Source organism: Pseudorasbora parva, chromosome 23 (genome assembly GCF_024679245.1).
Source record: "Pseudorasbora parva isolate DD20220531a chromosome 23, ASM2467924v1, whole genome shotgun sequence".
Lineage (NCBI taxonomy): Eukaryota > Metazoa > Chordata > Actinopteri > Cypriniformes > Gobionidae > Pseudorasbora > Pseudorasbora parva.
In genome coordinates this window covers 10,394,199-10,411,352 of record NC_090194.1, presented here as the reverse complement: position 1 = coordinate 10,411,352, position 17,154 = coordinate 10,394,199, and the positions used below count along the sequence as shown (strand labels likewise).

The 17,154-nt window shown below is 39.6% G+C and overlaps 3 protein-coding genes across 26 annotated transcripts in view; all 3 read left to right on the top strand.

The window, feature by feature from the left end:
- The window catches only part of LOC137062084 (protocadherin gamma-A6-like), a 127,806-nt gene that overhangs the window by 85,171 nt on the left and 25,481 nt on the right, over positions 1-17,154 (top strand). The gene's annotated exons all lie outside the window — the stretch shown is intronic.
- LOC137062092 (protocadherin gamma-C5-like) lies at positions 7,263-10,141 on the top strand. Its single transcript, XM_067432899.1, has one exon. It carries the CDS (start codon positions 7,591-7,593, stop codon positions 10,048-10,050), a length of 2,460 nt encoding a protein of 819 aa, XP_067289000.1. The 5' UTR covers positions 7,263-7,590; the 3' UTR covers positions 10,051-10,141.
- LOC137062091 (protocadherin gamma-C5) lies at positions 10,574-13,258 on the top strand. The gene has a single exon (XM_067432898.1). It carries the CDS (start codon positions 10,759-10,761, stop codon positions 13,216-13,218), a length of 2,460 nt encoding a protein of 819 aa, XP_067288999.1. The 5' UTR covers positions 10,574-10,758; the 3' UTR covers positions 13,219-13,258.

The following is a 17,154-nucleotide window of genomic DNA, read 5'->3' as shown; positions in this document are numbered from 1 at the left end:
TAGAGATGATAAAACATAACGGAACCTACTAACTGATTGCTGCACTTGACTATTTATGTATAAATTATATACATAAACCACATAAAATAATAATAAAAAATGCATTATTCAATGTTATACAAATACAATTATCACAGCATTAACCATGTTTTTCTCTTTTTTCTCTCTCCTCTTTTGTCTGGCACATCCCACCTCTGGACCTGGCTTTCATCAACAAAGGTAAGAGCAAATTTCCTTTTCTGTATATTAAAAATGTGGGTAACACTGAATAACTACACATGAATAAACAAGTAACACAATATTTACACTCTAGAAACTATTAACTAACAGTAAACTCTGATTAACGAATTACTTAGTAACAGTGCTTACTATTAGCTAATCAATAACTACTTTTTCGTTTATACCTCCCAGGGGACTAAAAACTACCATATGCAGGTTCATAATTAACATGGATAATGCATAATATATAATTAAAATCTAAAGTGAAGGTTAGGTACTCGCTTGAGTCATTACTAGAGGGTTACCATGATCTTCACTTTAGAATACTGATCCAAGTAATTAGTGATTACTATCAAAACCTTACAAAAACCTCAAAAGTTCACAATGACTTCAGTCAATATTAAGGAATTATCATGCTTAGGATGCTGATCCAAATAATTAATAATTCCTTTGGTAATAATTGAGTCATTACTAGTGGGTTACCATAATCATGTGCATTTTTCACGTTAATAATAAACCTGTATAAAGTGGTTCTTAGTAGCTTTCTGGGAGGTATGAAAAAGATAGTTGTTATTTGCTCATTGTTTATTCATTTTGGTCCTTAATTGTCCATAATAAATGAAACAAAAATATTTAAAAAATATAACCAAAGAAATATAAATACATTTACATAACCGAAAAATGTATAAGCAGAAGCCACTGCATATTATGCCTACCCTTTATACATATTTATCTAATGAGCGTTATTTTTTAAGACATTCCCAAAGTGTTAAATGATAATTACAAAGATCATATATACATGGATACATTTCAGATATTATTACGATAAATTTAGTATTGCATACACAAATTATTTATATTGTAGTATAATTATTTATCACCTTGTTTTTAAACTAAATGAATTATACTGTTTTAATTCCATCCCTGAATGATTCTATAGGTTTGCCCCTTAGACAGATATACATGTTTTGTATTCCTTCTTGACCTTACTTTTTAAAACATATTTATTCCTCTTAGTTTATACTGACTTTCTCTTATTTCCAAAAGCCTCTGAATACAATTTGGAAGTAAATTATTATATACTTTATTCATTGTGCAGTGTAAAAATCAACTAAATCAAAACATTTTAAAGCTTGGAAATTAATAAACAATTTATTCTTTGGATCATAGTAGTCAACATGTTTTATAATCCTTATTTATTGTTTGTAATATATATATATATATATATATATATATATATATATATATATATATATATATATATATATATATATATATATATATATATATATATATATATATGGATTTAAATTGGTTTTATATGTATGGCCCCACACAATAAGTTATTGATTAGCTAATAGTGAACTACCACATTCAACTGAGTGCTATTACTTACTAATTTGTTAATCGAGAGTTTCTCGTTAGTTACTAGTAGTTAGAAAGTTGATGGAACACTTTTTTATGTTACCAAAATGTGTCTAACTATGAAAAAAGACACTTGACTCTGAAATGCAGTGTATTATAATAACTCCAGCAAAAACAATTCCTTATAATTAAATATGTTAAATATGAAATTGGATGAGTACAATGTTTTTGTTTTTTTTTCAGATGTAGGGTACGATAGGGCTCAAAGCATCTTTGATTTTCTCTCTCTAAGCTCTAAACAACACCTGTCTGTCGCTACACTCTCAGAAAAAAAGGCACAGTGCTGTCACTGGGGAGGTACCCTAAGGTACAAAAGTAAAAAAGGGACATCTTTGTACCTTACTAACCCCTAAATGGTACATATTAATACCTTAAAAGGTACATATCAGTACTTTAAGAGTGTATATTAGTACCTTAAAGGTACATATTATTACCTTTTCAGTTTTGTACCTCAGGGTACCGCCCCAGTGACAGAAATGTACATTTTTTCTGAAAGTGTATATGCCCTGAGAAACTGTCCTGATGCAGTATGTCATCACATGCAAATAAGAAAAGATTAAGGGCATCTGATCCAACATGATTTAAAAAAAACTTTGTGTATGTAGCTAATAAAAATCCCTGAAGTGACGATTAAATGACTTGAGACTAAATATGTGTTTATGATTTTAAGCTCTCAAAGTAATACATGGAAAATCTATTAAACTGTACTCAAATACTTACTTATGACCCTGACCACAAAATCAGTCACAACGGTAATTTTTTTTGAAATTGAGATTTATACATCATCTGAAAGCTGAATAAATAAGCTTTCTATTGATGTGTTTTGTAAGGATAGGACAATATAGAGATACAACTATATTGAGATGGCTGAGATACAACTATTTGAAGTCTGAGGGTGCAAATAAATTTAAATATTGAGACATTCCTTGTCCAAATTAAATCCTTAGCAATGCATATTACTAATAATAAAACATTTATGATATATTTACTGCAGGACATTTACAAAATATCTTCATGGAACATGATCTTTACTTAATATCCTAATGCTTTTTGGCATAAAAGAAAAATCAATCATTTTGACCATTTTTAAAATGTATTATTGGCTATTGCCACAAATATAACCGTGAGACTTATGACTGGTTTTGTGGTCTAGAGTCACAAATATTGTATTACTATATCAATTATATTTGTATATGGTGACATTTTTGCTTCATCACTATTGCCCCAATATCAGTATACATTTACTGTATTTTGAATTATATTGCTACATTAAAATAAAAAGCAATATTTACATTTTCATACACAATGATAAGGGGAAAATTATTTCCTAAGGTCACTTTTAGTCCCATTGTACCCAAATCTATTTGCTCCATATGTTAGGCAGATCTGTATTGTCTTTTTGATTCCACACTCATAGAAACACACTCAACAACACTCATAGTATAAGTCCTGTTTCCTAAGCACAAAACACAGTATTCATAGATTAATAGCTATTAATAGAGGATCAATGTTTCTGTAAAAAGAAAGAAAGAAAAAAGGAAGATTTTGAAATGCAGATTTCCAGGTAAGTGAGTGGCTTATTCAAGACGTCTCATTGTCTTCTACCTCTTCTGAACACCGTCAAGATACTTTTAAGAACTCTCCCTGTTGTGGCATGCGTAAGTATTTTAGCGAAGATTTAAAACAAAACTAAAAAACTAAAAACACACCGCCTGATTTGACCGGGACGGAAAGCATGTACGTCCCCTCCTTCTGAACACATGAGTGTAGCTGCTGGAACAGGCCGCCTGTGTGGCGCTGTCCGCCCGCGTGGTGCTGAAACGCTCGCTTCACTCCGGCTGCTCTCCGTCTCCCCCTGCTCATGGTTCGGTCCTTTGTTGCAAGAGGATCATGCAGTCTTGTACGGGCATAAAGGCCATATGGACTACTAATATGAGAATATATATCATTTTATTGTTTCTAATGGCAATATTTATAACTGAAATGGCAATACTTCTAAAAATGGCAGTTAATCTGATTAAAATATCAAAATCTTATGCGCCTCCAGCAATAACTTCCACACACACACACACACAGCAATGCACGCACCGCTCAAATGATGCACAGGTATAGCTGCGCTTCTTTCTGTCGCCACATGACGGCAGACGTTCATATTCTTTCAACTGAAGCTATATCTAAATAAAGTGGATACAACACACACACACACATAGATGATGGTGGTGGTTGAGGAGAGACCCCTGACATGAGTGTAAAGCGTTTTGGGTGTACAGTAGTACATATGAAAGCGCGATATAAATGCCTCATTCATTCATTCATGATAATAATACTCATAATAAATAAGAACAACAATGATAATTGGATATTATTTTTATTACTATTATTAATGTTTATTATTTTATTATTATTCATATTTATTATTATCATTATTATTATTAATAATAATAATAATAATTTAATGTATTGTTTCTATATATCTAGTGGCTCCTCTGAATTACTTTGTTTGTGCCTCACTCGTACTACCCCTTTAAGATATTTGAATAACTGGATTGGTTCAAGAGAAATGCATAGTCGACCAATGAGGAGCAGACTTGGACAAAGAGATCCACTCCCTCCCGGCTGAGGCATCTTTCTGAGCTCGAGCACAGAGAACGCATGAATTACTCGTTTTTATCAAAAGGACCTCTTACGCCAAATAGGAATATGCCATCCATATATTTTCTGGGATTATGCAATTGCGAGTATTTTGAGACATTGAGAAAACGTGGATAAATCGACAAAAGCTTGGAGCAGGAGATGATGGAATCTCTTTTCTTTTTGAGGAGAATCTGGTGGTGCTGTGTCTTTATTCTTCCTTGGAGTACAATAGAAGCGCAGATTCGATACACGATTCCAGAAGAGCTCAGAGAAGGATCTGTGGTCGGAAATATCGCTAAAGATCTAGGTTTGGATGGGTCTAAGATTATAGATCGTAAACTCCAAATAGCATCTGAGACTGGTAAGCAGTATTTCGCTGTGGATGTGGAAAAGGGTGATCTTATTGTGAATGAGAGAATTGATAGAGAGGGGTTATGTGGATACATTGTCCCGTGTGTTTTGCCTCTTCAAGCCGTTTTAGAAAACCCTCTGCAGATGCATCGAGTGGAGATTGAAATACAAGATATTAATGACAACACGCCTAATTTTAAATCCAATGAGCGTATTCTGAACATTCCAGAATCGATTAATTCAGGAGCAAAATTTCTCTTAGAGAGCGCTATTGACTCAGACGTACGGTCAAATTCTTTAAAATCATACAGTCTGAGCATTAATGATAATTTTGTTTTAAATGTAAAAACTCAAGATGCTGTAAAAATTCCGGAATTAGTACTCAAGCAACCTCTTGACCGAGAAAAACAAGCTGTTCATAAGCTAATATTAACGGCATCTGACGGAGGGAATCCAGTGCGCACGGGCACGTGTGAGATCACTGTTGTAGTTTTGGATAATAATGACAATGCTCCTGAATTTGAGAAGCCTTTCTATGAGACTGTTGTTGATGAAAACGAATCAATCCATAAAGAAATTGTAAGAGTCAAGGCTATAGATTTGGATGAAGGTTTAAATGGAGAGATTGAATATTTTTTTGCAGACCGAACATCGGATACAGCGCTGTTTGATATTAACCAACAAACGGGTGCCATAACGGTTAAAGAACAACTGGACCATGAAAAAGCAAGCTTGCATAAATTTGATATAGTTGCAAAGGACAGAGGAAATCCTCAAATGGAGGGCCACTGCAGTGTCAAGATTACGGTTAATGACGTAAATGACAACGCACCTGAGATCATTATAACTTCCCTCTCGAGTCCAATTCCTGAGAATTCCTCAAATGGCACAGTCGTTTCATTGATTAGTACGAAAGATGCCGATTTAGCAGAGAACGGGAAAGTGAAGCTTACGTTGGCTCCTGGCACTCCGTTTAGATTGAGCTCTACAGTTTCCAATCATTACGCACTGGTCACTAACGGTCCTCTAGACAGAGAAACTTATTCTGAATATAAAATTGAACTAAACGCAGTTGATGCAGGTTCGCCACCTCTATCTAGTGGGAAAACAGTCACAATCGGCGTGTCAGACGTTAATGACAACCCTCCGATATTCTCTGAGAAATATTATACGGTTTATGCTAAAGAAAACCGCGCTCGTGATTCAATATTGTGCTCAGTCTCCGCGCATGACCCAGACTTAGGCGAAAATGCTAAAATCTCCTACTCAGTTTTAGACTCTAAAGTTCAAGACATGCCTGTATCTTCTTATATCTACATCAACTCGGAAAACGGCAGCATATTTAGCATGCAGTCATTTGACTACGAGAAGATCAAAGTGTTTCAGATCCTCGTTCAAGCTAAAGATCACGGCTCTCCATCTCTGAGCAGTAACGCCACAGTTCATGTGTTCATTCTGGACCGGAACGATAACGCACCTGCTGTCATTTACCCGTCCGCACTCATGGGGTCTGTCTCTCATCAGAGGATGCCCCGTTCTGCTAAAGCAGGACATCTCGTTACTAAGGTAACAGCAGTGGACGCGGACTCGGGTCATAACGCCTGGCTCTTCTACAGGCTCGCGGAGGCCACGGACGCGTCACTGTTCAGTGTGAATTTACACACGGGAGAGGTGAGGACTAAACGCGCTGTTTCAGAGCAGGACGACTCCTCTCAGAGACTGGTGATAGAGATAAAGGATAATGGAGAACCGATCCAGTCCACCACAGTCACAGTGGATATACTGATAGAGGACGGGTTTCATGAGCCCATCTCAGACTATAGAGAGAAAACTGTCGAGCCCAACAAGAAAAGCGGTAAAATCACTTTATATCTGATCATCTCTTTGGCTTCCGTGTCCATGTTGTGTCTGATGACATTTTTCATTCTACTGGTGAAATGTGCGCGCGGCTGTAGAGGCGGCTCAAGCTGCTGTATCAGACGAACTGATTCTGGATACAAGAACCCCAACAGAAACCTGCAGATCCAGCTCAACACTGACGGGCCCATTAAGTATGTGGAGGTTCTGGGAGGAGACATGATGTCTCAGAGTCAGTCCTTCGGCTCCTATCTCTCTCCAATGTCAGAATTCAGTGATCTCACCCTCGTTAAGCCCAGCAGCACCACAAACTTTACAGACACGCTAAACGTGCTTGACGCGTCATTACCAGACAGCGCGTGGACGTTCGAGAGCCAACAGGTGAGCGCGTGAAATTTTATATATATTTTGTGTATATGGCGTTGTTTATTTTATTATGTATATAAAAACAAATTATTCCAACCATTTTAGAATTCCCCATTCATAAATAGGACTGTTAGCATCAAAACTATAGTAATAGTTATTTATATATTGATTATATATTTTGTTATTTATATATTTATTTGTTTTGGAATTATGGAAGTTGTGGTTTGAGTAATACTTTAAAACGATATTCCTACACATTTGATCGTCCATGCTTTTCTGTAGCATCTCCTTATGATACTCAGCAGCTACCATATGAATACTTATTTTTTGAATGTATTCTTTCTAAATGTGTCCTGTTTTTAAAGCGAGTAATGGGGGGGGGGGGGGTCATTTCAATATAAAGTGAGCTAAACATGAACTGTATTTTCTCTGTATGGGTGTTGCGCGAGGCTTTGCTCTGCCTCTTTAAGACTGACTCGTGTTGTGACTGGTGAGCGCTCGTCCAATAGTGGGACTGCACTGCACAAAGGGATCTACTCCCTCCCCCTGACATAATGCTGAAAACCATTACGCACAGACCTGAGACAAAATGCACTGCACTCGCTGCAATGTATTTAACAAAGGAGTATAACCTGGAGTTCTATTCGTTTTAAAATGTCGCATTGTTTTGGTGACGGCTTATGCGCGTAAGATGTATATCAGGATACTGGTATCAGCGATCATCCATCGTGTTTGGAAATGAGGACTCAAATACAAAGGAGAATTTTGCTCTGGCGGGCGCTGTGGCTGTTGTGTTTCGCTGTTTTGTGGAGCGATACAGACGCACAGCTTCGCTATACAATACCGGAGGAGCTGAAGGAGGGATCTATTGTTGGAAATGTAGCTAAAGATCTCGGTTTGGATGTATCTGAAATATCTAATCGTAAATTACGGATAGCATCTGAGTCTGGTAAGCAATATTTCAGTCTGAATTTGCGGAATGGCGAGCTGCTTGTTAATGAAGTAATAGACAGAGAAAGCCTGTGCGGACAAAGCGCGAGCTGTGTGTTACCATTACAAGTCATAATCGAGGATCCACTCCAGTTTTATCGTGTCGAAGTGGACATTCAAGATATAAACGACAATTCTCCAATATTTTTGTCAGAAATAAACACAATCGAGATACCAGAGTTAACATTAACTGGAGCGAGGTTTCGTTTGGAGCCTGCTCAAGATCCTGACGTTGGAACGAACTCCTTGCGCACATACGCGCTTAATAAAAATGAACATTTTGTTTTGCACATTAAAAGCGATAAAGACGGAACAAAAGTCCCAGAAATAGTTTTAGAGAAATCTGTAGATAGAGAGAAAAATTCTGTGCACCATCTAATTTTGACAGGAATTGATGGTGGTGATCCAGCGAGGTCAGGAACCACACAGATAACTGTAAAAATACTTGATGCAAATGATAATGCTCCTATATTTGAACATGATTTATATGAGGTTAAAGTAATGGAGAGCACAGTCCCGGGGACAATGATACTAACTGTAAAAGCCATTGACTTGGATGATGGTGTAAACGGTGAGCTTGAGTATTCCTTTGCCGCACATACACCTGAGATAATTCAAGATGTGTTCGCTATTAATCCTGTGACAGGCGAATTATTCGTTTCTAAGAATCTTGATTATGAAACCAGCACCTCATATAAAATTGACATACGCGCCAGAGACAAAGGGTCTCTTGCAATGGAGGGACATTGTCGAATCCAGGTGAATGTTTTAGATATAAATGATAATACTCCTGAGATCACCATCCCCTCCTCACCCAAACCTGTGCGAGAAGATGCGCCCGCTGGAACTATGGTAGCGTTAATAAATGTTAAAGATTTGGATTCGGGTGTAAATGGAAACGTAACACTTAGCATGTCACCGGGCACCCCTTTTAAATTAAAGCCAACCTTTTCAAACCATTACGCCCTAGTGACAGATTCACAATTAGACCGAGAAAAGTTTCCTGGATATGATATTGAGCTCAAAGCGTCAGACTCTGGATCACCTCCACTGGTATCTAGCAAACTCATTACAGTAAATATATTAGATGTCAATGATAATCCTCCTGTTTTCTCTGAACGCGTTTACTCGGTTTACATTAAAGAAAACAGCGCCCCGGGATCAGTTTTAGCATCAGTGACCGCGTCAGATCTAGATACGGGAGAAAATGCCAAAATTGTCTATTCAGTTCTTGACACTAATACTCGAGACGTAATTGCCTCTTCACATGTATACATAAACTCAGAAAACGGTAGTATATTTAGCATGCACTCTTTTGATTATGAGAAGATGAAGGTCTTTAATATAATCGTGCTTGCTAAAGATCACGGCTCTCCATCTCTGAGCAGTAACGCCACAGTTCATGTGTTCATTCTGGACCGGAACGATAACGCACCTGCTGTCATTTACCCGTCCGCACTCATGGGGTCTGTCTCTCATCAGAGGATGCCCCGTTCTGCTAAACCAGGACATCTCGTTACTAAGGTAACAGCAGTGGACGCGGACTCGGGTCATAACGCCTGGCTCTTCTACAGGCTCGCGGAGGCCACGGACGCGTCACTGTTCAGTGTGAATTTACACACGGGAGAGGTGAGGACTAAACGCGCTGTTTCAGAGCAGGACGACTCCTCTCAGAGACTGATGATAGAGATAAAGGATAATGGAGAACCGATCCAGTCCACCACAGTCACAGTGGATATACTGATAGAGGACGGGTTTCATGAACCCATCTCAGACTATAGAGAGAAAACTATCGAGCCCAACAAGAAAAGCGGTAAAATCACTTTATATCTGATCATCTCTTTGGCTTCCGTGTCCATGTTGTGTCTGATGACATTTTTCATTCTACTGGTGAAATGTGCGCGCGGCAGTAGAGGCGGCTCAAGCTGCTGTATCAGACGAACTGATTCTGGATACAAGAACCCCAACAGAAACCTGCAGATCCAGCTCAACACTGACGGGCCCATTAAGTATGTGGAGGTTCTGGGAGGAGACATGATGTCTCAGAGTCAGTCCTTCGGCTCCTATCTCTCTCCAATGTCAGAATTCAGTGATCTCACCCTCGTTAAGCCCAGCAGCACCACAAACTTTACAGACACGCTAAACGTGCTTGACGCGTCATTACCAGACAGCGCGTGGACGTTCGAGAGCCAACAGGTGAGCGCGTGAAATTTTATATATATTTTGTGTATATGGCGTTATTTATTTTATTATGTATATAAAAACAAATTATTCTAACCATTTTAGAATTCCCCATTCATAAATAGGACTGTTAGCATCAAAACTATAGTAATAGTTATTTATATATTGATTATATATTTTGTTATTTATATATTTATTTGTTTTGGAATTATGGAAGTTGTGGTTTGAGTAATACTTTAAAACGATATTCCTACACATTTGATCGTCCACGCTTTTCTGTAGCATCTCCTTATGATACTCAGCAGCTACCATATGAATACTTATTTTTTGAATGTATTCTTTCTAAATGTGTCCTGTTTTTAAAGCGAGTAATGGGGGGGGGGTCATTTCAATATAAAGTGAGCTAAACATGAACTGTATTTTCTCTGTATGGGTGTTGCGCGAGGCTTTGCTCTGCCTCTTTAAGACTGACTCGTGTTGTGACTGGTGAGCGCTCGTCCAATAGTGGGACTGCACTGCACAAAAGGGATCTACTCCCTCCCCCTGACATAATGCTGAAAACCATTACGCACAGAGCTGAGACAAAATGCACTGCACTCGCTGCAATGTATTTAACAAAGGAGTATAACCTGGAGTTCTATTCGTTTTAAAATGTCGCATTGTTTTGGTGACGGCTTATGCGCGTAAGATGTATATCAGGATACTGGTATCAGCGATCATCCATCGTGTTTGGAAATGAGGACTCAAATACAAAGGAGAATTTTGCTCTGGCGGGCGCTGTGGCTGTTGTGTTTCGCTGTTTTGTGGAGCGATACAGACGCACAGCTTCGCTATACAATACCGGAGGAGCTGAAGGAGGGATCTATTGTTGGAAATGTAGCTAAAGATCTCGGTTTGGATGTATCTGAAATATCTAATCGTAAATTACGGATAGCATCTGAGTCTGGTAAGCAATATTTCAGTCTGAATTTGCGGAATGGCGAGCTGCTTGTTAATGAAGTAATAGACAGAGAAAGCCTGTGCGGACAAAGCACGAGCTGTGTGTTACCATTACAAGTCATAATCGAGGATCCACTCCAGTTTTATCGTGTCGAGGTGGACATCCAAGATATAAACGACAATTCTCCAATATTTTTGTCAGAAATAAACACAATCGAGATACCAGAGTCAACGTTAACTGGAGCGAGGTTTCGTTTGGAGCCTGCTCAAGATCCTGACGTTGGAACGAACTCCTTGCGCACATACGCGCTTAATAAAAATGAACATTTTGTTTTGCACATTAAAAGCGATAAAGATGGAACAAAAGTAGCAGAAATAGTTTTAGATAAACCTGTAGATAGAGAGAAAAATTCTGTGCACCATCTAATTTTGACAGGACTTGATGGAGGTGATCCAGCGAGGTCAGGAACCACACAGATTACTGTAAAAATTATTGATGCAAATGATAATGCTCCTATATTTGAACATGATTTATATGAGGTTAAAGTAATGGAGAGCACAGTCCCGGGGACAATGATACTAACTGTAAAAGCCATTGACTTGGATGATGGTGTAAACGGTGAGCTTGAGTATTCCTTTGCCGCACATACACCTGAGATAATTCAAGATGTGTTCGCTATTAATCCTGTGACAGGCGAATTATTCGTTTCTAAGAATCTTGATTATGAAATGAGCACCTCATATAAAATTGACATACGCGCCAGAGACAAGGGAGCGCCTGTCATGGAGGGACATTGTCGAATCCAGGTGACTGTTGTAGATATAAATGATAATACTCCAGAGATCACCATCACCTCCTCCCCCAAACCTGTGCGAGAAGATGCGCCCGCTGGAACTATGGTAGCGTTAATAAATGTTAAAGATTTGGATTCGGGCGTAAATGGAAACGTAACACTTAGCATGTCACCGGGCACCCCTTTTAAATTAAAGCCAACCTTTTCAAACCATTACGCACTAGTGACAGATTCACAATTAGACCGAGAAAAGTTTCCTAGATATGATATTGAGCTCAAAGCGTCAGACTCTGGATCACCTCCACTGGTATCTAGCAAACTCATTACAGTAAATATATTAGATGTCAATGATAATCCTCCTGTTTTCTCTGAACGCGTTTACTCGGTTTACATTAAAGAAAACAGCGCCCCGGGATCAGTTTTAGCATCAGTGACCGCGTCAGATCTAGATACGGGAGAAAATGCCAAAATTGTCTATTCAGTTCTTGACACTAATACTCGAGACGTAATTGCCTCTTCACATGTATACATAAACTCAGAAAATGGTAGTATATTTAGCATGCACTCTTTTGATTATGAGAAAATGAAGGTCTTTAATATAATCGTGCTTGCTAAAGATCACGGCTCTCCGTCTCTGAGCAGTAACGCCACAGTTCATGTGTTCATTCTGGACCGGAACGATAACGCACCTGCTGTCATTTACCCGTCCGCACTCATGGGGTCTGTCTCTCATCAGAGGATGCCCCGTTCTGCTAAAACAGGACATCTCGTTACTAAGGTAACGGCAGTGGACGCGGACTCGGGTCATAACGCCTGGCTCTTCTACAGGCTCGCGGAGGCCACGGACGCGTCACTGTTCAGTGTGAATTTACACACGGGAGAGGTGAGGACTAAACGCGCTGTTTCAGAGCAGGACGACTCCTCTCAGAGACTGGTGATAGAGATAAAGGATAATGGAGAACCGATCCAGTCCACCACAGTCACAGTGGATATACTGATAGAGGACGGGTTTCATGAGCCCATCTCAGACTATAGAGAGAAAACTGTCGAGCCCAACAAGAAAAGCGGTAAAATCACTTTATATCTGATCATCTCTTTGGCTTCCGTGTCCATGTTGTGTCTGATGACATTTTTCATTCTACTGGTCAAATGTGCGCGAGGCAGTAGAGGCGGCTCAAGCTGCTGTATCAGACGAACTGATTCTGGATACAAGAACCCCAACAGAAACCTGCAGATCCAGCTCAACACTGACGGGCCCATTAAGTATGTGGAGGTTCTGGGAGGAGACATGATGTCTCAGAGTCAGTCCTTCGGCTCCTATCTCTCTCCAATGTCAGAATTCAGTGATCTCACCCTCGTTAAGCCCAGCAGCACCACAAACTTTACAGACACGCTAAACGTGCTTGACGCGTCATTACCAGACAGCGCGTGGACGTTCGAGAGCCAACAGGTGAGCGCGTGAAATTTTATATATATTTTGTGTATATGGCGTTGTTTATTTTATTATGTATATAAAAACAAATTATTCCAACCATTTTAGAATTCCCCATTCATAAATAGGACTGTTAGCATCAAAACTATAGTAATAGTTATTTATATATTGATTATATATTTTGTTATTTATATATTTATTTGTTTTGGAATTATGGAAGTTGTGGTTTGAGTAATACTTTAAAACGATATTCCTACACATTTGATCGTCCATGCTTTTCTGTAGCATCTCCTTATGATACTCAGCAGCTACCATATGAATACTTATTTTTTGAATGTATTCTTTCTAAATGTGTCCTGTTTTTAAAGCGAGTAATGGGGGGGGGGTCATTTCAATATAAAGTGAGCTAAACATGAACTGTATTTTCTCTGTATGGGTGTTGCGCGAGGCTTTGCTCTGCCTCTTTAAGACTGACTCGTGTTGTGACTGGTGAGCGCTCGTCCAATAGTGGGACTGCACTGCACAAAGGGATCTACTCCCTCCCCCTGACATAATGCTGAAAACCATTACGCACAGACCTGAGACAAAATGCACTGCACTCGCTGCAATGTATTTAACAAAGGAGTATAACCTGGAGTTCTATTCGTTTTAAAATGTCGCATTGTTTTGGTGACGGCTTATGCGCGTAAGATGTATATCAGGATACTGGTATCAGCGATCATCCATCGTGTTTGGAAATGAGGACTCAAATACAAAGGAGAATTTTGCTCTGGCGGGCGCTGTGGCTGTTGTGTTTCGCTGTTTTGTGGAGCGATACAGACGCACAGCTTCGCTATACAATACCGGAGGAGCTGAAGGAGGGATCTATTGTTGGAAATGTAGCTAAAGATCTCGGTTTGGATGTATCTGAAATATCTAATCGTAAATTACGGATAGCATCTGAGTCTGGTAAGCAATATTTCAGTCTGAATTTGCGGAATGGCGAGCTGCTTGTTAATGAAGTAATAGACAGAGAAAGCCTGTGCGGACAAAGCGCGAGCTGTGTGTTACCATTACAAGTCATAATCGAGGATCCACTCCAGTTTTATCGTGTCGAAGTTGATATCCAGGATATAAACGACAATTCTCCGAGTTTCATTTCAGACACAAACAATATTGATGTATCAGAGGCCACGCTAACCGGTGCTAGATTTCATTTAGAGCCTGCGCAGGACGCGGATGTTGGGTCAAATTCTTTGCACACGTATGCTTTAAATAAAAATGAATATTTCGTCTTACATGTTAAAAGTGACAAAGACGGAACAAAAGTACCAGAAATTGTTTTACAAAAAGCACTTGATAGAGAAAAACAGTCCATACACCATTTGATTTTGACGGGTATAGATGGAGGTGATCCAGCGAGGTCAGGCACCACTCAGATTACTGTTAGAGTGCTGGATTCGAATGACAATGCGCCTGTATTTGAACAAGATTTATATGAAATTAAAGTGATGGAGAACTCTGCTCCAGGTACGATCATTCAGACAGTAAAAGCAATTGACTTAGACGATGGCGTAAATGGTGAAATTGAGTATTCGTTAGGATCTGGCACGCCAGAAACAATAAAGCAGTTTTTTTCCATCGACTCGGATACAGGTGAATTAACTATATCGAAGAGTCTTGACTATGAAATGAGCACCACATATAAATTTGACATCCGCGCCAGGGACAAAGGAGCGCCTGTCATGGAGAAACATTGTCGAATCCAGGTGAATGTTTTAGATATAAATGATAATACTCCTGAGATCACCATCACCTCCTCCCCCAAACCTGTGCGAGAAGATGCGCCCACTGGAACTATGGTAGCGTTAATAAATGTTAAAGATTTGGATTCGGGGGTGAACGGGAACGTAACGCTCGGCATTTTACCCGGTACTCCTTTTAAATTAAAGCCAACCTTTTCAAACCATTACGCACTAGTGACAGATTCACAATTAGACCGAGAAAAGTTTCCTAGATATGATATTGAGCTCAAAGCGTCAGACTCTGGATCACCTCCACTGGTATCTAGCAAACTCATTACAGTAAATATATTAGATGTCAATGATAATCCTCCTGTTTTCTCTGAACGCGTTTACTCGGTTTACATTAAAGAAAACAGCGCCCCGGGATCAGTTTTAGCATCAGTGACCGCTTCAGATCTAGATACGGGAGAAAATGCCAAAATTGTCTATTCAGTTCTTGACACTAATACTCGAGACGTAATTGCCTCTTCACATGTATACATAAACTCAGAAAACGGTAGTATATTTAGCATGCACTCTTTTGATTATGAGAAAATGAAGGTGTTTAATATAATCGTGCTTGCTAAAGATCACGGCTCTCCATCTCTGAGCAGTAACGCCACAGTTCATGTGTTCATTCTGGACCGGAACGATAACGCACCTGCTGTCATTTACCCGTCCGCACTCATGGGGTCTGTCTCTCATCAGAGGATGCCCCGTTCTGCTAAAGCAGGACATCTCGTTACTAAGGTAACAGCAGTGGACGCGGACTCGGGTCATAACGCCTGGCTCTTCTACAGGCTCGCTGAGGCCACGGACGCGTCACTGTTCAGTGTGAATTTACACACGGGAGAGGTGAGGACTAAACGCGCTGTTTCAGAGCAGGAAGACTCCTCTCAGAGACTGGTGATAGAGATAAAGGATAATGGAGAACCGATCCAGTCCACCACAGTCACAGTGGATATACTGATAGAGGACGGGTTTCATGAGCCCATCTCAGACTATAGAGAGAAAACTGTCGAGCCCAACAAGAAAAGCGGTAAAATCACTTTATATCTGATCATCTCTTTGGCTTCAGTGTCCATGTTGTGTCTGATGACATTTTTCATTCTACTGGTGAAATGTGCGCGAGGCAGTAGAGGCGGCTCAAGCTGCTGTATCAGACGAACTGATTCTGGATACAAGAACCCCAACAGAAACCTGCAGATCCAGCTCAACACTGACGGGCCCATTAAGTATGTGGAGGTTCTGGGAGGAGACATGATGTCTCAGAGTCAGTCCTTCGGCTCCTATCTCTCTCCAATGTCAGAATTCAGTGATCTCACCCTCGTTAAGCCCAGCAGCACCACAAACTTTACAGACACGCTAAACGTGCTTGACGCGTCATTACCAGACAGCGCGTGGACGTTCGAGAGCCAACAGGTGAGATACATAAAACTTTTGTTACATTCAGAGCTGTCATTTGTATCTGAATACAGATATGTCTCTAAATCACATTGTGTTTTGCGAGTTTGCTATTCTGTCTACTGCGTGTTGTGTTGTAAGCGCGTATGGCTTTGTGTGGGTTAAAGGGTGCTGAGAAGATATTTATTGTGCACATTTCAGAACCACAGCTGTGGACAGCGACACGGTCATAAGGTCGACAGTTTGCCTCAGTAGAATACTTTTTAACGACTTGTTGTGTGATTATGAATTGGCAATTGGTGACTGCAGTTAGTTCATTTGGAGATAACAAAAGATTGAATTTACCTTGATATTTTTTATTCAATATTATTGTTTTTCACAGGACCATTTTGTGGATGCATGACAGCACTTTCTATATAAAAAGTGAAACATTTGCTTGTGGTACATTAAATGGGAAAAAAAATGCATTTTTCATTTTAAGACAATATTTTTTTTTTTCCATGCAGTGCATTTGTTATAAATGTAGCTACGCCTTTATATGCGTTTTGTGTGTGTGTGTGTGTGTGTGTGTGTGTGTGTGTGTGTGTGTGTGTGTGTGTGTGTGTGTGTGTGTGTGTGTGTAACATTTCACAGCTAACCGCATTTTTAAGGGGTGAAATGAGCATGTTCCCTTTAAGAGAGACTCTGTCCTCTATTGGACAGCTGCGCAGTGAGCTCAGCGCCAATGAGGTGCGAGACCACACAAAGGGATCTACTCCCTCCCTTAGCAGACACTCCACTGAATGTTACGAGCTGAAGG